The following is a 24639-nucleotide window of genomic DNA, read 5'->3' as shown; positions in this document are numbered from 1 at the left end:
TTGGGTCTCTCCAACGAACTCTCTATGGTCCTGGGAGCCTCTCCCGGCCCCTCTACCCTGAGAAAGTCTTTCCAGTTGGTGCTTTCATGCTCTTATTCCCGCTGGGGCCCTAGCCTGAGTGGTCTGTCTCACTGTTTGCTCCTTCACTTGGTTTATCTGTGTGCGAATGTGTGACCACAGTCAGCCAACCGCCCTTCGCCCTCACTGGGTCCGCCCGTCGCCACCCCACGCCTGGGATCCACCAACCGCCTTTGCCTCCTCTCCTGGGTCGGTCGGACCGAATGGTCTTTGCAGCCTGACCCCACTCCGCCACTGACTCTTCCCCTCTTACCGGTCTGGCTGAGTGGTTTTTTGTTGTCGGACTTCCATACAGTTCAATTTTCACTGTTTTGGCTACGTTTTTGTTACTATAACTTCACTGTCTTTAAATTTAGTTGTGGGAGGGGGCAAAGTATTTCCACCTATGCCTCCATCTTGGCCAGAAGTCCAAAGAGCAGATTTTAAAAACAGATACATCTGGATTCAAATCCTATTGCTGGAGTTACTTGTTTTAAACAACTTTAAAAAATTCAAGTGTAGCAAGCATGCAGAAAAATCATAAATTTGCTGCCTAATGAATCTTCACAAAATTCATCCATGTGATCATGGTCCAGATTAAGTAATAGGAAATAACCTTTCCCTACTCCTCAAAGTCCCTTGTGTTCCCCTTGTACTCACAGCCTCCATCCTTTGGAAGTCAAAGGAAACCACTATTCTGGCCTCTAACTCTAGAAACTGGTTTTGCCTCATTTTGAGCATTGTATAAATATAGTTCTGTTGATTTTCTTTCCTTTTTCCAGTTTTTGTTTTATGTATTATGGAAATTTCATACTTACCTCTTTTAAATTCATCACCCAGAAATGATCAGCTGGTGATGCCTGTTTATGTCCTTATTCCTTCTCCTGTATTATTTTGAAGTAAATCTCAGACATTGTATTTTATCTGTCAGTATTTCAACACATATCTTACCTATAAAATATAAAAATTCATTTTTCTAAAGCAAAATTCCAATACATTAATCTAAAAAAGTTAATAATGCTTTAATATCATTAAAAATTAGTTCAATGTTCAGAGTTCCCCAGTTGTCTTAAATTTTTTTTTACTTTATTTGTTCAGTTAGAATTAAAATAAGGTTCATACATTTCAGTAGACTTCTTAGGATTCTTTTAATCTATCAGTTCTCTCTCCATCTTTCTCTTTTCTTCCTCCTTCCCTCTCCCCCTGCTCCCCCCCCCCCTTTTTTTTCCCTCTGTAATTTATTTGTTGAAGAAATTGGATCATTTGTCCTATAGTTTCCCACTCTGGAATGGCTAGTTGCATCCCTTGATGGCATTCAGCATGTTCCTCTGCCCTTTAGTATTTACTGTAAATTAGCAGTTAGTTCATATAAATTGTCTTTTTTTGGCACCACGGGTGGTGGTATGGTACTTTTCCTGGGATGTTCATGCCTTCCTCCTATCTCTTGATGAAGTGAGCAGCCATTGATGCTCAAGCACATCACAGTTTATTAGAGGTTGCAAAATGATGATATTCAGAATTATTATTACTTATCTGTTGTCTGGGATACTGGTATAAAGAGGGACTCCTTTCACTAGGTATTTAATTACCCTGAGATACAGTTTCTACAGAAGAGGTAGTATTGCTGCGCAGTTTTGTCTGTTATTTACTAGTTTTTAGAATAAGAATTCAGTTCTTCTCAAATCCCCAGACGTGATTCATGAGTTGTAGTTGCTCTTGGTGTCTTTAACAACTCATGGATTTAAACATATTTTGTTATTCTCACTGATGATCAGTTGTCCCACTTTGGTTCAGTTGTTACCTTTTCAGGTTGGTTCCTGAGCCCTCAGACATGCTCTTTTGTTTTTATATCTTCCTTGCTTTCTAAGATGTTTCACCTCCTTTGCACATTTCTTATTCCAGATTCAGAATCAGCACATTCTCCAAGGAACTCTGAGTCCTTTTAGTGTGTTGTCAGATGATTCTTTTTTTTTTTTCTGTGTGACCCTGGCTAAGTCATTTAACATCTCTGAGCTGCCATTTCCCCAGCTCAGAATGAGAATGGGGAATGGGAATAATGATGTTCATGCTGGTGAATTTAATGAGCATTAAACAAGAGAGTAAATATAATGGCAACTATTTAGATAACATATGCTATGAGCCAGGAAATTTACCTGTGAGTCAGGCAGCCTTGGAGCTACCTTGCCAAGAGGCGTCAGTGCTTCTGTTATCTAGACTTTTTCCCTAAAGGGCCAGATAGTAAACATCTGGGGGTTTTAGACTATATTATCTCTAGCTTCACCATTGCAGCACGAAAACAGACAGAGACAATATGTGAGTAATCAGAGTTGTATGACAGTAAGTTTTATTTATGCCCACTGAAATTTGAATCTCCTATAATTTTTATTTTTTAAAAGATTTTATTTATTGCCCTGGCTGGTGTAGCTCAGTGGATTGAGCACGGGCCTGCAAACCACTCAATCGTGGTTCAATTCCCAGTCAGGGCATATGCCTGGGCTGCAGGCCAGTTCCCAGCAGGGGACTCATGAAAGGCAACCATACATTGATATTTCTCTCCTCCCCTTCCCCTCTAAAGATAAATAAATAAATCTTTGAAAAAAGATATTATTTATTTATTTTTAGACAGGGAAGAAGGGAGGGAGAAAGAGAGGGAGAGAAACACCAATGTGTGGTTGCCTCTTGCATGCCCCACACTGGAGAACCTGGAGAACCTGGAGAACCTGGAGAACCTGGAGAACCTGGCTTACAACCCAGGCATGTGCCCTGACTGAGAATGGAACCAGTGACCCTTTGATTTGCAGGCCACCTCTCAATCCACCAAGCCACTCCAGCCAGTGCTGAATCTCCTATAATTTTTAATGTTATGAAGTGATACTGTGTTTTTGGTTTGAGTGTAAAAACCACTCCTAGCTCGCAGGCTGTATAAAAATAGGCATTGGGCTGGATTTCCGCTGTGGTTGGCTGACCCCTGTTACAGATGACAAAAGTGAAGTGAGCATTGGGTTACCTGGCTTGTAGGGGGCAAGTCTGTGGTCTTTACCACAATGTTGCGACTGTCTGCAGGACCTAGAGATGGATCTGGGACAGGTAGACAGAAAGTGGCCTGGATGATTTTACCAGCACGTAGAGACATTGTAATGCCCCAGCATCTTTGAGAATGGTGTTTCAGTCCTGACTTGGTGTGGACAGAGCCACTTTTAGGGCTGTAATATGGGTGGTATTTTTCCCTTATGATATTTTCAGAAAAATAGAATATTTAAAACTGTTTTCTTGTAAATGTGTGCTCTATTCTGAAAGTGTTAGTTCTTTTCCCTCAGAAGAATGGTTGATGACTACCATTCAGTATCTAATCGTTTCATTCCTTTTCTGCATTAGAAACGAGAGGTGAATACTGTTTTGGCTGATGTCATCAGGCATATGACTCCAGATCGTGCATTTGAAGACTCCTACCCTCAGGTAACAGATTTACATTTTCCATTTCGTTACTGTTGGGAATTTTATTCTGTTGAATTAAATTGGCATGTTGCATGGAGCAGATCATAAATTCAGATAATCCTGGGTTTGAATCCTAGAGTTATCATATCCTTACCATGTACCCTTTACTCAGTTACTTAATGTTTTGGCTCAGTTTTTCTCCCTATAAAATGGGAATAATAAGTATTAACTTCTCTGAGTCCTACTCTCTGAGTGGTTGTAAGAACTAAGTGAAATACAGTATGGGAATCCCTGGCACAGTTGCTGGGCTCAAGTAAGTGCCTATGTTTTTCAGTTAGACAAACTTTTTTATTTGGGAATAAATTCAAGTATATTCAAAAGTTGAAAGACTAGCTTGCAGAAATCACATTATTCTTTACCTAGATTCACTAGTTATAAACATATTCCTTGTTTGCTTTACCATTATTCCTATGTACAAAAACATGCATATATGTGTGTAAGTAAATTTTTCTGAATCATTATTCCTATGTACAAAAACATGCATATATGTGTGTATGTAAATTTTTCTGAATCATTGAGGTTAAGTTAAACACATCATGTCACTTTGCCTTTAAAGGGTTGAATGAGTATTTCCTAAGAGCAAGGACAGTCATCTATATAACCACAGTTTATGTTTTTCAAGATGTTATTTGTTTATTTTTAGAGAGGGGGGAAGGAGAAAGAGAGGGAGAGAAACATCAGTGTGTGGTTGCCTTTCATGCACACCTTGCCAGGGACCTGTCCTGCAACCCAGGCATGTGCCGGGACAGGATATTGAACCAGTGACCCTGTGGTTCACAGCCCACACTTAATCCACTGAGCTACACCAGCCAGAGCTATATAACCACAGTTTAATTGTCAAATACAGAGAACTTAACATTGTACATCACTATTACTTACACCACAGTCCCTGTTCCCATTTTGTTACTGGACTCAATGTCCTTGAGAGCAGATTTTTTTTCTCCCCATCCAGTACAGAATCCAGCTCAGGATCACTTACTATAAAGTAACTTTTGACCTAATTAAATTTATTTATTTTTATTTAAAAACATTTATATTCTGGTATTTAACTTTCAATAATAGATTTATAGCTGAGAAAATGAGTTACATATTCTTATAAGAATTTTAGAATTTTCACATTTTGCTGATTTAAGAGTTTTTCACCATTTGCTAGTTAAAATAGTTCATCATTACAATTTATAGAGCAGCCACTGACTAGCATTTTCTAGATGAGATATAAAAAGTACATGGTCATGAATAACAGGCCCTTGGTAAACATTACTCAGTAAGTAAAATGTGTAGTGCAGAGAAATTGGGTCATACCTTGTGCATTGTCAAGGTCTCAAGCACATCAGAAGAGTGGTGTGCATTAGAATTTTTGTTGAAAAATTTTCAGTAAGACCTTGAGTGCTAAGGAACCAATTAATTGAAAACTTAAAGTAGCATAATGATTTTAAATGCAGTCTATTCCTGAGAGAGAAAAGGAAATTATACTCTTTATAATTCTGTCATATCTAAAAGCAACTTATAACAGATGCAGCTGACGTTCAGGGTATCCACCCATATAGGTTGTGAGCCCCTGGTCTTAAATGGGACCACATCACTGTGGAGAATTAGCTTACTCCGGGTCAAGGATACAGAATGTCTGTGGTAAGCCTGGAGCATTTTCTTGTGCCAAAAATTAAAGGAGTACTCAAAAAACTGATGGGCGTAAAGGGAGTTGAAAAGGGCACTGCAGTAGCTTGGAAGGGGCTCCTTTGGGCTCCCAATTTGAACATCAAAAAAAATAAGGACAATACTGTGTTATAACACATTCAATGAAATAGGAATTGAGGATACTGTTCCTGTGATGAATAGATAAATAAATAAATGAATGGAAAGGTGGACAGGGGTGCCAATTGAGAAATGTGGAAAAAATGGTAGAGTTAAAAAATAATCAGCATTTGCAGCCAACATAGTAAAAGATAAGAACTATCAATCTATAGGCAAGAATCATCAGTGGATGCTAAATATAGGAGGAGTCTGATGAGAAGCAGGATATTTCCATATCTCAAAGGGTTTTCCTAAGAGTATTAATCACAGGAGAAAAAATAATGACTATAAAGTACAGAAATCAGATGGACACTGACCTGCTAATCAAAATTCTTCTTACCAGTGAGAAACAGATATGGTGTGCCTGCAGATGCCCTAAGAAGAACACAACATCATCTTGTTGCATTCTAGTAGGAAATATGTAACCCTAATCTCACCATGCAGCAACATCAGTTGTGCCCAAATTGAGGAGTATTCTGTGAAGTAATTGGACTGTAGTCTAAAAAATATTTTCATTAATAGCAAAGAAAGGCTAAGGAACTCTTCCAAATTAACAGTCTCTGGAGACATGAAAACAAAATGCAATGCATGATCCTGTACTGAAAAGAAGAAAAAATAATGATAACAGAGAACATCTTCAGGCAGTTGACAAGATAGGGATGTGGATGATAGACTGAAGTTTTATATCAGTGTTAACTTTCCTGAATTTGATAACAGCAAACTGGAAATGTTAGAAAATATTGGGTTGGCTAAAAAGCTTTTTTTTTCTTATAAGATGGCCCTAGTAGCGCTTAGTTGTCTTTAACTTCATTCAGAGCAGTTTTGTTAGATTGTATTGTGACAGTTGTCATATCAGCGTGCATTAAAAAAAATAACTGATCAAAATTGGTGAATTTTTGTGCAGCCATTTTAATAATGAAGGTGGAAGAAAATAAGTGACATTTTAGCATATTATATTTTGTTATTTCAAGAAAAGTAAAAACGCAAATGAAATGCAAAAATAAAATAAAAATAATTAGTGCAGTATATGGAGAAGTGCTGTGATTGATCCAGTGTGTCAAAAGTGGTTTGTGAAGTTTCATGCTAGAGATTTCTGATTGGATGCTTCTCTCTGGTCACGTGAACCAAGTGAAGTTGATAGTGATCAAATTGAGACATTAATTGAGAAAAATCAACATTATACCATGCAGGAGATAGCCGACACACTCAAAATATCCACTTCAATAAAGTAATTGGTGAAAATGAAAAATGTGCCTTTTATTTTACATTAAAAACCATCTGGACTTTTTGGCCAACCCAATAAAAAATGAAGTATTAAGGGGTGAGGGACATAATACATGCAATCTACTCTCATAATGGTTGAGGAAAACCTTTTTGTACATGGAACATAAAACAAATTTGGCAAAATATTAAAAATGGGTGAATTTGGGTTAAGGCAATATGGGAGTCTTGTGTACTATTCTTTCAACTCTTCTGCAAGTTTTAAACTATTTCAAAATAATATTAAATATATATGGGGGTTGCGTCTTTACAAATTCAACCGTTGAATGGATAGGTGAGGAGAGAAAGTGAATATAGCAAAGTGTTAGTCATTGTAGATTCTAAGTAGTAAATAAATGGGTGTTGTTATATAGTCTTTTGAATTTCTTTATATTTCACCATTTTCATAGTAAAATGTTGATAAAAACCTATTTTTAAAATCAAGCAATGCAGTATGTGTGGTTGTATTTAAGTATTTAAAAAAATTCCTCTTCTAAAGGGATTAGTTGCTATGTGTAAGGTTTCAGAAATTATTTTCACCAGACAATATTGTACTATCTTAACCTTTTGTTTGACTGACCTAAAATGCTACTTAATTATGAAATGGGATGGTGCCTCTTAAAATTCTGGTTATAGAAAATGAGCAATTTCCCTTGCAAATGATTTAAACAGCAATATTTTTAGTATGAACAAACCATTTGTCAGTAAACTTTCTCTTCTTAACAGTAACCAGGGTTGTGGGGTTCTATTTTATTTAGAAAAACAGGCTTCTTGGTTTTCTTCTGCCAAGGCCCTTGAAATGCAACAAGACTGTGTGCATTTCTGGGCAAGGGGTGGTGGACAACAGTACCTATGCATCTGGGGCCAGCTTCACAGACTGTACCACCATTCTTGGGTAATAATGTAGCCTTTGGATTAACTGGCAAACAGTCCAGGCCTCTTGCCTGAAGCAATCAAAGAACATAGTCATGATGGGCTAGAAGAGAGGTCTGGAAATTAGGGCCCATTGTAGCCCACCAGCTATTTCTTAAGTATGTTTTATTGATTATGCAATTACAGTTGTTCCAGTTTTCCACCCTTATTCCCCCTCTGCCCTATACCTTCCACCCTCTAGTATGCTCCCCCTTAGTTCATGTCCATGAGTTGTACGTATAAGTTCTTTGGCTTCTTCATTTCCTGTGATATTCTTAATCTCCCCCTGTCTTTTTTATGCCTACCAATTATGCTTTGTATTCCCTGTACCTACCCCCCATTCTCTCCCTCCCCCTCACCAGTGATAACCCTCCATGTGATCTCCATTTCTGTGATTCTGTTCCTCTTCTAGTTGTTTGCTTAGTTTTTGTTTTTATTTTTTAGTTTCAGTTGTTGATAGTTATGAGTTTGTTGTCATTTTACTGTTAATAGTTTTTGATCTCCTTCTATTTCTTAGGTAAGTCCCTTTAACTTTTCCTATAATAAGGACTTGGTAATGATGAACTCCTTTAACTTGACCTTATCTGGGAAGCACTTTATCTGCCCTTTCACTATAAATGAAAGCTTTGCTGGATAGAGTAATCTTGAATGTCCGTCCTTGCCTTTCATGACTTCAGACACTCCTTTCCAGCTTCTTCCTGCCTGTAAGGCCTCTTTTGAGAAATCAGCTGATAGTCTTATGGACACTCATTTATAGGTAACTCTCTCATTTTTTCTTGCTGATTTTAAGATTCTCTCCTTATCTTTAATCTTGGGTAACTTAATTATGATGTGTTTTGGTGTGTTCCTTCTTGGGTTCAATTTCTTTGGGATTCTCTGTGCTTCCTGGACCTCCTGAAAGTCTATTTCCTTCACCAGATTGGGGAATTTTTCCTTTATTATTTTTTCAAATAAGTTTTCAATATCTTGCTCTTCCTCTTCCCCTTTTGCCACCCCTGTGGTTCAGATATTAGAGTGCTTAAAGTTGTCCCAGAGGTTCCTAAGCCTGTCCTCATTTTTTTTGAATCCTTGTTTCTTCATTCTGTTCTGATTAGGCGTTTATTTCTTCATTTTTTACCAAATCATTGACTAAGTCCTGGTTTCCTTCCCTCATTGTTGGTTCTCTGTGTATTTTGCTTTATTTCACTTTGCGTAGCCTTCATTTCTTTCTTCATTTTGTGACTGAGCTCAGTCAGTTCTGTGAGCATCCTGATTACCAGTGTTTTGAACTCTGCATCTGATAGGTTGGCTCTTTCTTCATCACTTAGTTCTGTTTTTGGAGTTTTGATCTGTTCTTCCATTTGGGCCATATTTGTTATTCTAGGTGCACCTGTTATGTTGTAAGGGGCAAAGCCTTAGGTATTTGCCAGGCGGAGCAACCTCCTTTGCTCGTTGTGGTGCTGTCTGTGGAAGAGGGGTCAGAGAGGGAATAATGCTGCTCTCTCACTTTGCTGTAGCCCCACTTTCCAAGGAACTCTCCTGTGAGACTGGGATTTTCTCCTGCTTTCTCAGCTCCCATAGTATTTTACAGTTAGAGGTTTTGAATCTTTAATTTCCTGGTCAGCCAGACCCACCTTATCCATGTGGTCTGCTGGACTTGCTGTGAGTTCTGTCTGCCTGGCTGCCCATCTGCACTGCCCACCCCTGCCCCAGTGGTCTGGATGAATATTTCTTTAACTTCTTGGTCATCAGGGTTCCATGCAGTTTGATTTCCTGGCAGTTCTGGTTGTTTTGTTTTTTTTCTTTTTTAATTAGTTGTTATCCTTCTTTCGGTTGTACAAGGAAGGAAAACATTTCTACCTACGCCTCCATCTTGGTTGGAATTCTCCCACCAGCTATTTTTATATAAAAAGTTTTATTGGAACCCAGCCACATCCATTTGTTCACATGTTGTGTTGACTGTATGGCCTATAGACAGTGTTTGTTCATTCCTTGAATAGTCATAGCTGACTTTAATGGAGGTATTTGAAGGACCGGCACCTCTACCTGAACCATCCCTTTTAATCCTCATAATAAGGAAAATACTGCTTTGCTCTCCATTTTATTTATTTTTTTATTTTTAATATATTTTATTGAGTATGCCATTACAGTTGTCCCATTTCCCCCCCTTCATTCCCCTCCACCCTGCACACCCCTCCCCCATCATTCCTCCTCTTTTGTTTATGTCCATGTGCCACAAATTCTTTAGATTCTGTATTTCCCATACTATTCTTGCCCTCCCCCGGTCTATTTTCTACCCACCATCTATGCTACTTATTCTGTGTACCTTATCCCCCCCTTCTCCTCCTCCTACTCCCCCACTGATAGCCCTCCATGTGATCTCCATTTCTATGGTTCTGCTCCTGATCTGGCTGTCCTCTTAGTTTGCTTTTGTTTTAGGTGTGGTTGTTAATAACTGTGAGTTTGCTGTCCTTTCACTGTTCTTATTTTTATCTTCTTTTTCTTAGATAAGTCCATTTAACATTTCATATAAAAAGGGATTGGTGATAATGAACTCCTTGAATTTGACTTTATCTGAGAAGCACTTTATCTGCCCTTCCATTCTAAATGAAAGCTTTGCTTAATAGAGCAATCCTGGATGTAGGTCTTTGGATTTCATGACTTGAAATAGTTCTTTCCAGCCCCTTCTTGCCTGGAAGGACTCCTTTGAGAAATCAGCTGACAGTCTGATGGGAACTCTTTTGTAGGTGACTGTCCCCTTATCTCTTGCAGCTTCTAGGATTCTGTCCTTCATTTTAGTCTTGGCTAATGTAATTATGATGTGCCTTGGTGTGTTCCTTCTTGGGTCCAACTTCTTTGGCACTCTCTAAGCTTCCTGGACTTCCTGGAAGTCTGTTTCCTTTGCCAGATTGGGGAAGTTCTCCTTTATTATTTGTTCAAATAAGTTTTCCACTTGTTGCTCTTCCTTTCCCCCTTCTGGTGCCCCTATAATTTGGATATTGGAATGTTTAAAGATGTCCTGGAGGTGCCTAAGTCTCTCCTCATTTTTTTGAATTCTTGCTTCTTCATTCTTTTCTGTTTGGTCATTTTTTTCTTCCCTCTGGTCCACTCCCTTGATTTGAGTCCCATTTTCCTTTCCACCAGTATTGGTTTCCTGTGCATTTCCCTTCATTTCACTTAGTTTAGCCTTCATTTGTTCCTCCCATTTGTGACTAAAATCAACCAATTCTGTGAGCATCCTGATCACCAGTATTTTGAACTGTACATCTGAAAGGTTGGCTATTTCTTGGTTTCTTAGAATTATAGGCTCTGAGGCTTTGAGTTCTTCTTGAGCCATAATGTTTCCGTCTGTTCGCAGCTGTGAGGTACTGGGGATGGAGCCTTAGGTGTTCACCAGGGCTGGATGACCCAGGTCGCTGGGTTATGACGCTGTACGTGGGGGCGGGGTCAAAGAGGGAAAAAATGGTGCTTTGCTCCTCTCTCTCTCAGGTTTCTGTCCCCTCTACTGCTTCCCACAAGCAAATTGGGCCTTTCTTGTGCTGGTTCCTGGGTATGTGGGCTTGTGTACCCTCCAGGACCCTGTGGGTCTCTCCAATGAACTCTCTGTGAGCCTGGGAGCCTCGACTCCGAAAGTCTTTCCAATTGGTGCTTTCAGGCTCTAATTCCAGTCACTGGGGCCCTGGCCTGAGCGGTCTGTGTCACTGTTTTCTCCTTTGCTTGGTTTATCTGTGTGCAATTGTGTGACTGAGGTCAGCCAGCCACCTGGGCTTTCACTGGGTCCACCCGTCGCTACCCCTTGTCTGGGATCCACCAACCACTGCCACCTACACTCCTGGGTTGGTACTGAACTATTTTTCCTGTCCAACCCCACTCCACCACTGACTCCGCCCCTCTTACTGGTCTGGCGGAATGCTTCATTGTTGTCGGACTTCCCTACAGTTCAGTTTTCTGTGTTTTGGCTGCGTTTTTGTTACTAAAACTTCATTGTCTTTAATCTTAGTTGTGTGAGGAGGCACAGTGTTTCCACCTATGCCTCCATCTTGACCGGAAGTCTGCTCCCCATTTTAGTGAACAGGGAATCAAGACTGAGATGCTATTTCCCCAGGGTACAGAATAAGATGGGCAAAGTTGGACTGAGATATAGCCCAACCTATCCAATATTCTCCAACCCTTGAGCAGTCCATTCTTATAATGTGATTGTAAATTATGAACGAGTTGCCTTTTTAAAAAAATACTCTTTATTAAATTAGATGTGTTTTTTGTTTTGTTTTTTAGCTTCAGTCAATAATTAAGAAAGTGATTGCCCATCTCCATGATTTCTCAGTTCTTTTCACAGTGGTAAGTAATGTTTCATAATTATCTTTGGAAACTTGCATCTGAGTCAGAAGTTGTCTTAGTGACCCAGTAATTTTTTCATGGTATCCTAGGCCAAAAGAAATACTTAAGGGTTCCTTCATGAAGTAGTTATGTCTAAACAACTTAAGCATTTATTTCATCACAACATAATCAGCATTTGAAAATATAATATGCATAGACTGAAAGAAAAATATTATCTTTAATTCATTAATTATGTAATAGTATATATGCACCAATTAGGCACCACACAGCTTCTCAAACCTTGGAGTCAAAGTGGGCATCCTCTTCCTCAATTATTTCCACATGATAGTTGCTTTTTCTATCATACAATCTCATGTTGAAAATATGAAATAATAGTTGTCTCGCCCTGATTGTTGTGGCTTAGTTAGTTTGATGTCATTCTGTAGACTGAAAGGTTGCTGGTTCTATTCCAGGTCAGAGTATAGACTTGGATTGCGGGCCAGGTTCCTGGTTGGGAGTCTGTGAGAAGCAAACAATCGATGTTTCTCTCTCTCTCTTTCTTCTTCCCTTTCCCTCTCTCTAAACATACATAATTTTTTAAAATATTTTTATTTATTTATCTTTAGAAGGGAAGGGAAGGAGAAAGGGAGAGAAATATCAATGCACGGTTGCCTCTCACGCACCCCCCGCCAGGAACTGCATCCCCTGCCGGGAACTGGCCTGCAACCCAGGCATGTGCCCTGACTGGGAATCGAACCTCGATCCTCCGGTTCGCAGGCCCGTGCTCAATCCACTGAGCTACACCAGCCAGGGCTAAACATACAGAAGTTTTTAAAGAAAAAACTCATCTTAGTGTCTGACAGTTAAGACTTACTATGTTTCCCTCAAAGAGTTAAAAAATTCTGAGACATCCTTTTAAGTTTGCTGCAGTGCACTGGGTCAGTACAAATCTAGGTCATTCTGTATATAGTGACATTCTCTTTCCTTCTCTCTTCACTGGCACCCTGCCCTCTTCTGGTTTTCATTTATATATACTCATAGGACTATGTTTTTGGTTTTTTGTTTATTTAAAACTAGAATCTGTAATTTATTGAACATTTTCCACAGTCCAAGCACTGTGCCAGAACTTTCTGTACATTGCCTCATATTTTCACAACACCAGTGGGAAGTAGTAGTAGTTATTGTTCCCCCTTTACAGATGAGAAAACTGATGCTGGAAAAAGTGGAGTAACTTGATTAAAAGATCACACAGTCACTATGCAGAGCCAAGATGCAAGAGGCTACTCTCTGAACAACTCTGACTCTTCCCTCTTTCTTCTTCTTTTTTTTTAAGATTTATTTCTTTTTAGAGAAAGGGGAAGGGAAGGCGAAAGAGAGGGAGAGAAACATCAACGTGTGGTTGCTTCTCACGCACCCCTCACTGGGGACCCGGCCTGCAACCCAGGCATGTGCCCTGACTGTGAATTGAATTGGCAACCCTTTTATTCACAGGCCCATGCTCAATCCACTAAGGTACACCAGACTTTCTTTGGTGTAGGGTACCAATACCAGAGTGATCTTTCTTTGCTCGTCAATACCATCGTAAAAAGACTGACATCTTGTTTTCATTTTGTTACACAGAAAAGCTTGTGGTCATCTAAATGTTGCTGAGGTGGTTCGCCAAATGTTAACTTGTCCCAGCCCTGATCTCTTGAGCAGGAGAAAGTTGTTTTAAAAACAGTAGTTTTTAAAACCTCATTGTCATCTCCCTGCTTTCAGCTGAGTCCTCATTTGACCTGGTCCAAAATAGAAACAACTCTTTTCACCTTCAGAGAAAAACGTGACCCACAGATTCCTTTTAATAACTTGTAGAAATTGCATTTATAATGCTCTTTTTATTTTCAGGAAAAATTTCTGCCATTTCTGGACATGTTCCAAAAAGAGAGTGTGCGGGTCGAGGTTTGCAAATGCATCATGGAAGTTTTTATCAAGTAAGTGTAGCACATTGTAATTGGAAGCTTCAATTCTCGATGCCTTTGTGAAACTTGTTGATAAGAAATCAGTTTATGCACTCTGGGGCTTAGTCATGTATATGTATTTCACACCTAAAATAATATTGAGTGGAAAACCATATAAAAGGAGCAATCATATTAAAAGTTTTTAAGTAGTGCTTAGACTGAGTCATAAGTATTAGCAGGGGCTTGACCATTGGCTACATTTTACTCCTATGTGTTTCTGGAAGGAACAATATATTGATAAACTAATTAGGGAGTAACATTTGAAAAATAAAGTCATATTTATCAAGATACCAGAGCTAGAAAGGTTTATATCTTCCATGTGTAGATTTATGATCCATTTTCAAGTTTAGTTCCTTTCATGGTATTAAATCTGTTTCCCATTATTGTGTATTGCTGGTGGTATATGAAATGATTGTAGGTGGTCCATTAAGGAGAGATTTTCATTTTTATTTTAAAATTTACATATTTATTTTAAAGTATGTTAGGTAATTTATAACTATTATCATCAATGATTTCATGTATATTATTTTTTAGAACAAGATTAAGTTAAAGTCAATTTAAATATTGAATATGTAGAGTTTGGAAAATTGAGATAGATGTTGCTTGAATGTATGTTTTAAGCATTCCGTATGTTGTCTTCCTAAGAGATTAATTTCATATGATTGGAAGAAATATGCTTACTTTACTTGCCTAAAGGTTTATTTGATGAGCTTGTCTTTTAATGTTATTTGACAAACCCAGTTAATAAGTCTTCTTGGCACCTAACACAGTTGTAGATAGGCTGTGGACCCCTTCAGAGAGTTCAGGAAATGTGATTCAAAAAAAAAAAAAAACCCAAAACAAATTTGCTCTTGCCTGGCTTAGGAAACATAGTAGTTTTACCAGGATTTTGCAGTTATGAAAAGTTATAATATGTGGAGAAGAGCAAACTTGTTGAAAGCAGAATTAAGAGAAAAACCAGGAAGTTGCCCATTAGTAGTGATCATTAGTGACTGGATCATTTGTTGTTCCTCAAATATGTATAGCAGATAAGAACTAAGTCCATGCTTTTATTGTTCTTAGCAGATATAGCTTTTACCATTATCTTTAAATGTCTCTTAGGCATCAGAAAGAGCCTACCAAAGATCCCGTCATTCTAAACGCTCTTTTGCATGTTTGCAAGACCATGCATGACTCTGTGAAGTAAGTCACACTCAAGGCTGAAATGTAAAATGGATTGGGTCTTAATACCACATAGTACATAAGGGAATTGCTGCTTTAAGCTGCCACTGTGAATAATAATATTTTATGGGGGCTATTAAGATTCTTGCTTATGAGGATTTTCCAGTCTAGGAGAAGAGGGGGGCTATGGGTAACCCGATAAAATGAGATGGCATATGTTTTTACAAAGGAATTTCAGTTGGGAGAAAAAGGCTGGTGCCATCCAAATGAACTTAAACTCCCTATCTCCAAGAGAGTTCTGATAGCAACAGATAGTATAACAATGAGTTCATACATTCAACAACATAGCCTTTAAATTCTTTTCTCATTATTTACTAATTATTTAAATAAACTGTAATTGCTCATATTCTTTACATGAATGACTATATTTGTTCAGTATATTTGAGGCTTAGACATACCCACTGTCCTTACCTTCGGATCAAAGACTAAATTATTACTCCTTTGCTTTCTAGCCTTTTCCCCCCACAGGTTTCCATTTGACTACACTTAAGGCAATTCCTGCTTATTTGTCACTGAAATTTTACTGTCTAAAGAATTTTTAAATAAGCAGCTTGAGTCATGGGAAAATATTTCAAGCCTTGAGAAAACTGTTTTAGCACTTAACTGTCAATAAGATGAATTGTATTTCTTTTTTGTCCTCTGAATTTTAGACTCTTTAATTTCATGACTTTGTGCTATCAACCTCATGGGTAGTATACAAATCAAAATATTAAGGCTTTCTATAATAAATGGAACCAATGGATTTTAGTTGTACAAAAATAAAAATAAAGGCACAGAAAGCATCCAGAAAGGCACTTGTATTGGTAGGATATTGGTTTTTGGCCTAAATAAAATAGGTTTATTTCTCTCTTGATAGAAGTTTGATACCAGATGGTGGAGGTAGGGTAGCTCTGCTTTAGAACATCATCCAGGGAACTCAGGTTCTTTGTCTCTTGTTGCTCCACCATCCCTCTGGGGTGTTATGCTTATCTTCCTGGTAGAAGGTGGCTTACCTTGACAATGTCCAAGTTACAGCCTTCAGGCATTGGAGAGCAACCGCTTTATTTTAGGGATAAAATTGAGAAGGCTTATAAATCACTTGCATTCCCATCCCATTGGCTAGAACTGTCACATGGCCATTACCTAGATGCAAAGGAGACTAGGAAATGTTGTTTCAGAGAACAAAGGAGTCCTCGTGTATTGGAGGATGTTATGCAGTCTCTGCCATACTTATCTTCCCTAGAACAAACCAATAAACAAAAAACTTAGTTCCTGTTTTCTCTGGGCTCTTAAACTTTTTCAAAATAAACTTAGGGTACTATTTATAGGCCTTGACAAGTATAATCAAAGCTACAAGGCCTTGACATTTTCTTATGTATATTGAGTTAGCCAGAGTCTGTTTAGTTTTTTTCCACAAAATAAAAGACACATTTTTCATTTTCACCATAACCTTATTGATTTGAATATTTGGAGCATGTCAACTATTGGCTTCCAGTGGGTAGAGGCCAGGAGTGCTGCTAAATAAACATTGTCCAATGCTTAAGACAGCCCCACAGCAAAGAATTATTTGGCCATAATGTCAGTAGTACCAAGAAACTTCGCAAACCATTTTTGACATACTCAATCAGTCACAGCCCCTTTTCCATATAGTGCACAATTTTTTTGTGTGTTTCAGTTGTGTTTTCACCTTTCTTGAAATAATAAAGCATAATATACCAAAAATGTTGGGTATCTTCTTTCATCTTCTATATTAAAGTGGCTGAACAAAAATTCACCAACTTTGATGTTTTTTTTTATATGCACACTGATATGACAGCTGTCAGAATACAGTTTAATAAAATTGTTTCAAATGAAGTTAAAGACAACTAAGCACTACTAGGGCTGTCATACAGAAAAAAACTAAACAAACTCTTTGGCCAACCCAGTGTTTTTATTAAATTTGCTATTAAATAAAGGTAACTGAGATCTGTGATTTATCTTAAGACCCATCCCCAAAATAAGATGAGTTGTTGATGGAGAGGGAATGGATAGTTATGTGATAAATCAAATATTATAAAATAATAATTGATAGGATCTTGGTGGTTGATGCTCACTACAAAAATTTTTTCAACTTTGCTGCCTGTTTACAATTTTTTATCATCTTGAACAAAAGTTCTCTGAATTACAGCATTTGAAATGAGAGACCTTTCTTCCCAAATTTCAGAGGAGAATATGTTACCTTCTTTTTTGCCATTAGTAAATATATTTTGAGAATAGCATCTTTGAGAGAGATGTGAAACACTTTTAAATCTAGAAAAAGCAAAATGTTTCTACCTGTTAGATTGCTTAGTTTAAATATATATATATATATACACATATATATTTAGAAACTCATTTATTACCCCATTGTTAATTATGTACAATTATTGATTTTAGTGCACTCAGTCTTGAGGATGAGAAAAGAATGCTGGCATATTTAATTAATGGATTTATAAAAATGGTAAGTACTGAGGAAGGAGTGTTAGTGCAATTGGAAATGTGATGTAATTGTTTATCTTCACTCTGGTGAAAGCAGTTAGCATTATGTTCCCTGGTGCTTTTTATGTGTATAGAGATAAGATGAAATTAGAAAACATCTTACATTTGAAGTGAGACCTTTGTGACCAAATTTCAAAGGAGAAACCGTTACCTTCTTTTTTGCCATTAGTAAATATATTTTGAGAATAGCATCCTTGAGAGAGATGTGAAAAATTTTTAAATCTAGAAAAAGCAAAATATTCCTACCTGATAAATTGCTTAGTTTTCATATATATGTGTGTGTTTTAGAAACTCATTTATTACCCCACTGTTAATTATGTACAATTATTGATTTTAGTGCACTTACTAAACCATCAATAATTTTCCTCTGTGGGAAAAGGGAGCAAAAAAAAAACAAAAACAGAAACTGGCTTAAGGAAGAAAAAAGTGGGGCAGGAAGGGAGACTTAATGGCTCATGTGACAAAACATCCAGGAATGGAACCCTTCAGAGGAGCAGCTGGACTCAGGGTCTCTAGTGTCCTTGGAGCCTTTTGTCTGTGTTTCTTTGGCTCATTGCTCTGCTATCTTGGTATCCTTCCAGGCAGGCTCATTCCCCACGAGATCTCAGGGTTTCTATTTCTTCCAGCTCTGTAGCTCAGCAGGAGGGGTTCAGCGAAAGTCCCAGGATTGAGTCCCTTTGTATTAATTTGGATCACTGGCCTTATCCCTAAACAAGTTGCTGCTCTGAGGAAGAGCAAACACACCGATTGGCTAGTCAGGGAGACATATGCATAATCCAGATCACAGGGACCTGGTGGGGCATGCTCCCTGAAACTGCTGATGTGCTGCTTATCAATGGTGAAAACAAGGCTGGGTGTACAACGCTGAGTGTCCGCTCTCCATTTGTCTGAGTTACCCATCACTATATAACAACTTACCCCAGATCTTAGTGGCTTTAAGTAACTGTGGTTTTTGTAATTCTTACGAATTTGTCAGTCGGTTGGGTATCTAGGCTACTCCATGTGGCAGGACTAGGGCTGGGTCCAGGGCCTTAGTGCTGGCTGAGGTGTCTCATTTCTGATCCTTGTGACCTCTTTCTTTTCACTGTTCTCTCATTATTCAGTTGTCACAGCTTTCTTTCTGTGGTGAGGGGGAAAACAGAAGCTGCAGGGTTTTTTAAGGGTTAGGTTAAAAAATCATAGTGAGTCACAGGAATAGCCCCTTGTAGGCGAAGGAAAGCCAACTCTACTGTCCAACTCATCTGTCTGTCTCAGTAAGAAGAAACTCTGTGACATGAGCAGCAGAATGGGAGGGATTAATGCAGCCTTTTTTGGGAACAACCCTCCATACCTTCCTGGCCAGAACATCCTCTACTTTTATTCTTGGTGCACAAAGCTAAATACCAACTGCTGGCAGTATCCTCTGTTTTAATATTCATGTCCAGACAAAAGCTGACTGAGATGGAAATAGTTAGATCACTTTGAAAATAACCTAGGAAATATGACTCATTCAACAACAGGGGTCAGTTGAACTATCCGCCAAACTCTGTGGGTAAAATAACAATTTTAGTGAAAATTCAGTTTCCATTAGGAAATGTGCATTTGGCTCTTACCAGGTGCATCTCCTGTGCCCTTGATTGATATGCTGATCATGTGGTATTTATCCTTTTATAGCTTTGTCTGAAAGCTACTAAGTTCTAATGGAAAAGAATATGAGGGAATAAGGTGTGAAATCTGATGACTGTAGTGAAAATAGCAATGTTAAACCTCTGGACACAAATGATTGCTGTAGCAATAAGTTTGTCCTACTGACCAGCTATTCATAAATTTGAAGAAACAGAAGAGGGAATCTTTAATGATGGAGAAAATTCCATTTGTGGCTCTAGCAGCCACCAGTGATCTGCTGAGGTTGGAAACCCCATCAGGAAGCAGAAAGGTGTGACTTTTATTATAGAAACCTTTCTGACAAATGGCTCCCAGTAACCTAATTTATGTTCTGTGAAAAGGCCATGGCTGACAAAATTCCATCATTTCCTTCCCAGTGATCTCCTTCTAGCCTGGGAAATTCTATTCATATTTTGAGGTTCTGTTTTATGAGGGAGGACCCCCCCTAAATGGAACTTATTTATTAAAAATTGTGTATTTATTTTTACATGTTTAAAGTTCAGTCAACTTCAAAGTACTCTCCACTTGATGCAATACACTTATTGAGACTTTCAAAGCTCAAAACATTTTTTGAAGTTGTTGATTTTGATGCCTTTTAGTGATTCTGCAGTTTTTTTGTTTCACCTCTTCCACTACTACAAAACATTTCCCTTTGAGGACTTTTTTTTTCATCTAGGGAAACAAACAAGAGTTGTTCGGGTCGAGATTGGGTGTATATAGGGAGTATGGGACTTGGGGGTCATGCTATTTCTGGTCAAAAACTGCTGAACACTCACTCAGTGCAGTGTGAACAGGCATATTCATAAATTACCCATCATGAAGTGAGCAAACATGTTGACAGAGTCTTCAAAAAATTCACTGATATCAAACACAGCCCCTCATAACACCACCAGCTGGTACACTAATATAGATGGGCCCCTAGAACACTTACCCAGCAGGAGAACCCTGTACTGCAAGGGGCCTGCCCTCCAGAAGAAAATTCTGGGTTTTTTTTTGGGGGGGGGGGGTTCTGCCTTACATGGCTNACTAATATAGATGGGCCCCTAGAACACTTACCCAGCAGGAGAACCCTGTACTGCAAGGGGCCTGCCCTCCAGAAGAAAATTCTGGGGTTTTTTTTTGGGGGGGGGGTTCTGCCTTACATGGCTAACCCTTTGGTCTTTTCATGTTTTACTGCAGTGCCCATGTCATAACAGTGAGGTGACAATAGTAATATTTCAGCACTATACTGAATGAGGTATTGTAAAGTCTCCTTAAAGTATATTCCAGTGAGCATATGTGTGTATGTGCTTGCATACCCTTTCCACTCGTCCATATCTGGGGAATCTTTGGTGAATTGTCATCGCAGTACCTTCCTGACCCCACAGAGTTCAAGAAAAACTTTTTCAATTGTGTGCTCACAGTTGGCTAGAGAATAACATTGTTGGCATCTCTCTCCTTGATTCTAGGTTTCCTTTGGTCGTGATTTTGAACAACAGCTAAGTTTTTATGTTGAGGCCAGGTCGATGTTTTGCAATCTGGAACCTGTTCTTGTACAATTGATTCACGTAAGGCTTTTCATTCACTAATTTGTCCTTTCAGTAAATATTTGTCATTTATATGCCAGGCATCAGTTTTAATCTGGGATTTTTCTAGCCCCATGTTGTTCTGTTCCTGATGTATGAAAGTTTTTTTTCTCAAAGGTCAGTAAAATCTATAGCTTTGCTGAAGTCTTTGAATGATTTTCATTGACCTCTTTTTCTCTGAAATTTGTTTATTCTTATTCCTGCATACCAACAGCACAGAATTTGTGAGGAGCACTGATTACTTAGTTTATAGAAGTACTAACCTCAGGTGTCTTGTTGCCTAACCAGAGTTACAGCTTCCTTGGATGGTGGCCCCTTTTAGTAACTTTTTATGGTATCCCCATGTTAAAAAAAATAAACAACATCTCGGTTTATTAAGAAGTTAATCTCAAGCAACTTAAATATCTATGCTCTAACAACTTGATAGCCCTTTAAAACAATATACATAAACTGAAAGAAAATTATGTTTTTAAAAATATTTTTTTATTTATTTTTAGAGATGAGGGAAAGAAAGGAGAAAAAAAGGGAGAGAAAAGTCAATGTGTGGTTGCCTCTTGCTCACTCCCTCGTGAGGGACTTGGCCCACAATTCAGGCATGTGCCCTGACTGGGAACTGAACCAGCAACCTTTAGGGCTTGCAAGCCCACACTCAATCCACTGAGCTACACCAGGCAGGACAAAATATGCACACACACATATTGCATTCTTATATATTCTTTATGTGTGTGTGTGTCTTATTCTTAAATGACCATAATTTGGGGGCACCTGTTTGGACACTGCACAACTCAAACCTTGGAGTCAGGTTGGACTCTACTACCCTTATTTTCTGGTCCACATTGATTTTTGCACAGCACTTGCTTTTTATCAAAGTAACTTTTTTTTATATATTTGTTTGCTGGTTATCAAGCTATGGAGCATTAATAAACTTAAGACCTAAGACAGGAGAGGTAACTGTACTTACCTCATAGGACTAAAAGAGGTAATGAATGTACAGTTCTTTGAACAGCCCCTGGTATGATGATGTGGCTGTTATTATTACCTTTCTTATGGTTATTGTTAGTATTTCATAGCTGAACTGGCTGGTTTACTCTCAGATTTGGAGGTTTCTCTTAAGATATTTAAGATCTTAAGTTTACTGTATGGAGTTTCTAAAAATGGAGTAAGTGAACCCTAGCTGTTCATTAAACCAGAAAATGGTCCTTTATAATGCCAGTGCATAGGTATGACTAACTCAGTAAGTGCCTTTCAGTCTGTGCTCTTGGAGATGTTTGCTATAGCTCAGATTGAATCAGGCCTGATGACCCCTTTGGCTTTTCAGGGTTTGATGCTAACCAGTCTTGGTCCTGCTTAGCTGGTTCTCATTGAAGTGTATGTAATTCATGTTCAAATCTCTATGGAGTACATACGACATTACCATTTCTGTTTTACTTATTAACAAATATAGAGTGTGAACCGGTTAGCAATGGAAACAAGAAAATTAATGAAGGGGAATCACTCCAGAAAAACGGCTGCCTTTGTCCGGGTATGTTCTAGAGATAAGATTCACAGACTTTGAACTATAATGGGCTCTTTGATTTATAAGATTAATTTTCCCTTGCATATCAATGGAGTGACCAGTTTTCTTAATGTTTCCAAAAGAAATGATCAGAGGAGCCTGAATTTGGATGCAAATTATTGTAAGGTGATTGAGGGATGGATTTGGGTTTTGTGTTCCAGCTCAATTATCTCTATAGTTGTACCTGTATCTGGCTGGTCTAATACCTTTTTTCCCTGTTGATCAATTCCCAATTTTTGAAATAAAATTGAAGCTTCTTGAGTATACTGCTCAAAATCTTATCAAAGCAACACAATCCATGTTTTCAAAAATGAAATTCTATGCAAAAGATAACAATAAAATATAAACATCCCAGCCCTGCCCTTTTTATCTCATCCTTTCTATTTAGTCAACTTCCTCAAACTCTTTGTGGGAACTTCTTCTCATTACCTCCATTTTTAAAAGTAATTGGTTTAAACAGCTTCTTTTTAACTTAATCATTATTAGATGTTACCTATTTACTTCCTTCAATGATAGTTAAGGATTTATTTTTCATACACCATTACTTTCCTTACTTTCCTGTATCGGTCTCTTTCTCCTCCCAAAGAGACTGATACAGCAGAGGAAAGAGGGGGGAATTGGGGCTTGGAATGGGGAAATTATTTTTAGTGGTTTTGCTTGAAAATAGATGTTAGATGAAAACAGTAGTCCTAATCTGCAGTGATGGCCTTGCCAGGTGACCTCCTATGATTCTCCCCTCTCCCCAGGCCTGTGTTGCTTATTGCTTCATCACCATCCCATCGCTGGTGGGCATCTTCACACGCCTCAACCTCTACCTGCATTCTGGTCAGGTGGCCTTGGCCAATCAGTGCCTCTCCCAAGGTAAGCCCGTCAGCCCCTCCTCTCAGGCATCTATGGCTGCTTAGGAAAGCTGACTTGGCACAGAGTATGTGGGGTATATGTAGGGTGAAAGTGGATGTATATATAGGATGAATAAAAAGGGTTATCAATAAATGATGAGTTTTAAATCTGTTTCTTTAGTAGGAAGCATATTGGATATATACACATTTAGAGTCAGATTACAAAGTGTGGCTATTTTTATAGAAGAACCATCTTAAATCTGTCTCACGCAGGCCAACCCAGGCAGCTCAGACATCCATGGCTAAGCATACCTAGAGAATTTTAGATGTTAGGACTGCTTTATCACAGCAAATTCATGTTTATTGTTGATGATGTTTCTATATTTGAAACCCCAGAAATACAACAGGTATAATCTAGTGAGTATAGAATGAATACTGTCTACAGCTTGCTGTTATGGATTAAAATTCTGCTCAAGACCCATTTCTGTGCTAGGTATAAATGATTTATTTGGGAGGTGATCCCCGTCAGTATTAGTAGAGTGGTGGGGAGGTGAGTGGAGGAAGGAAAGGAAGCCAGCAAAGGGGACACTACTGGTCAACTTACTGCTGGGAGCAACTGAGGTCCATTTTCACTGGGGGCCTCTGGGAGGGAGTGTCTAATGGCTACAGTGTTACCTCATCTGAGAGGTGGGGAAGACAGGTTATTTACCCTTTCCCTACTCCATCTGTTACTGACCAAGGGCTGCCTCTGGACCATCAACTTCTTGGCATTTGGGACTGCTCATCACTTGAGCAAAGAGAATGTCCTGAGGTGGAGGGTAGCAGTGTTTGGTACAGGATGCTGTTGTTACCTGGGACAGTATAGGCCAGCAACTAGTACCTATCCAGCAGGCTTAAAGAAAGACACAAAGACTTAAAGAAATCCTGGTGTCATTTATAGAGCATTTATTACATGGTGAGCCCTTTGCACATTTGTCTCATTGTCTTCTTGACAGCCACACAAAGCCAGTCCTATTGTTGGTGCCCCATTTCTCAGGTATGAAAACTGAGGAGGGTATGGCTTAGGAGCCAGCACTCAGCCCCTTATCTGACCTAAGGCCATGTCCTTTCACCACTCTGAAAGTACGTGCAGTGAAAACAATCAGAAAGCTTCAGAAAGAAAGAAGGAGCTCCTACCCTTTGCGACAGCATGGATGGATCTGGAGAATGTCATGCTAAGTGAAATAAGCCAAGTGGTGAAAGACAAATACCATATGCTCTCACCTATAAGTGGAACCTAAAACAAATAAGTAGGCAAAATATAACCAGAGACATTGAAATTAAGAACAAGCAGACAGTAACCAGAGGGGAGGTGGGAGGGGATAATGGGGGGGCAGGGAAGGAGAGAGAGTTTTCAGGAACGTGTATCAAGGACACATGTACAAAACCAAAGGGTTAGAATCAAGGGTGGGAAGTGGTGGGGAATGGTGGTTGGGAAACGGAGACAACTGTACTTGAACAACAATAAGAAA

At 38.7% G+C, this 24639-nt stretch overlaps 1 protein-coding gene across 3 annotated transcripts in view; it reads left to right on the top strand.

Moving 5' to 3' along the window:
• VPS35L (VPS35 endosomal protein sorting factor like) overlaps positions 1–24639 on the top strand; it is a 168678-nt gene that overhangs the window by 98900 nt on the left and 45139 nt on the right. For all 3 annotated transcript variants that reach the window (XM_037057109.1, XM_037057108.1, XM_037057107.1), the window contains exons 19-26: positions 3433–3513; positions 11770–11832; positions 13696–13781; positions 14910–14990; positions 17424–17487; positions 20618–20716; positions 22179–22256; positions 23036–23150. In XM_037057109.1, coding sequence (XP_036913004.1) covers positions 3433–3513; positions 11770–11832; positions 13696–13781; positions 14910–14990; positions 17424–17487; positions 20618–20716; positions 22179–22256; positions 23036–23150 — 667 coding nt within the window. The remainder of the gene's footprint in view (positions 1–3432; positions 3514–11769; positions 11833–13695; positions 13782–14909; positions 14991–17423; positions 17488–20617; positions 20717–22178; positions 22257–23035; positions 23151–24639) is intronic.

This window comes from Sturnira hondurensis, unplaced genomic scaffold, assembly GCF_014824575.4.
Source record: "Sturnira hondurensis isolate 20B ecotype Veracruz unplaced genomic scaffold, ASM1482457v3 Scaffold0009372, whole genome shotgun sequence".
Classification (NCBI taxonomy): Eukaryota; Metazoa; Chordata; class Mammalia; order Chiroptera; family Phyllostomidae; genus Sturnira; species Sturnira hondurensis.
Note: the sequence above shows the minus strand (reverse complement) of the source record. Positions and strands in the feature narration are given on the sequence as shown.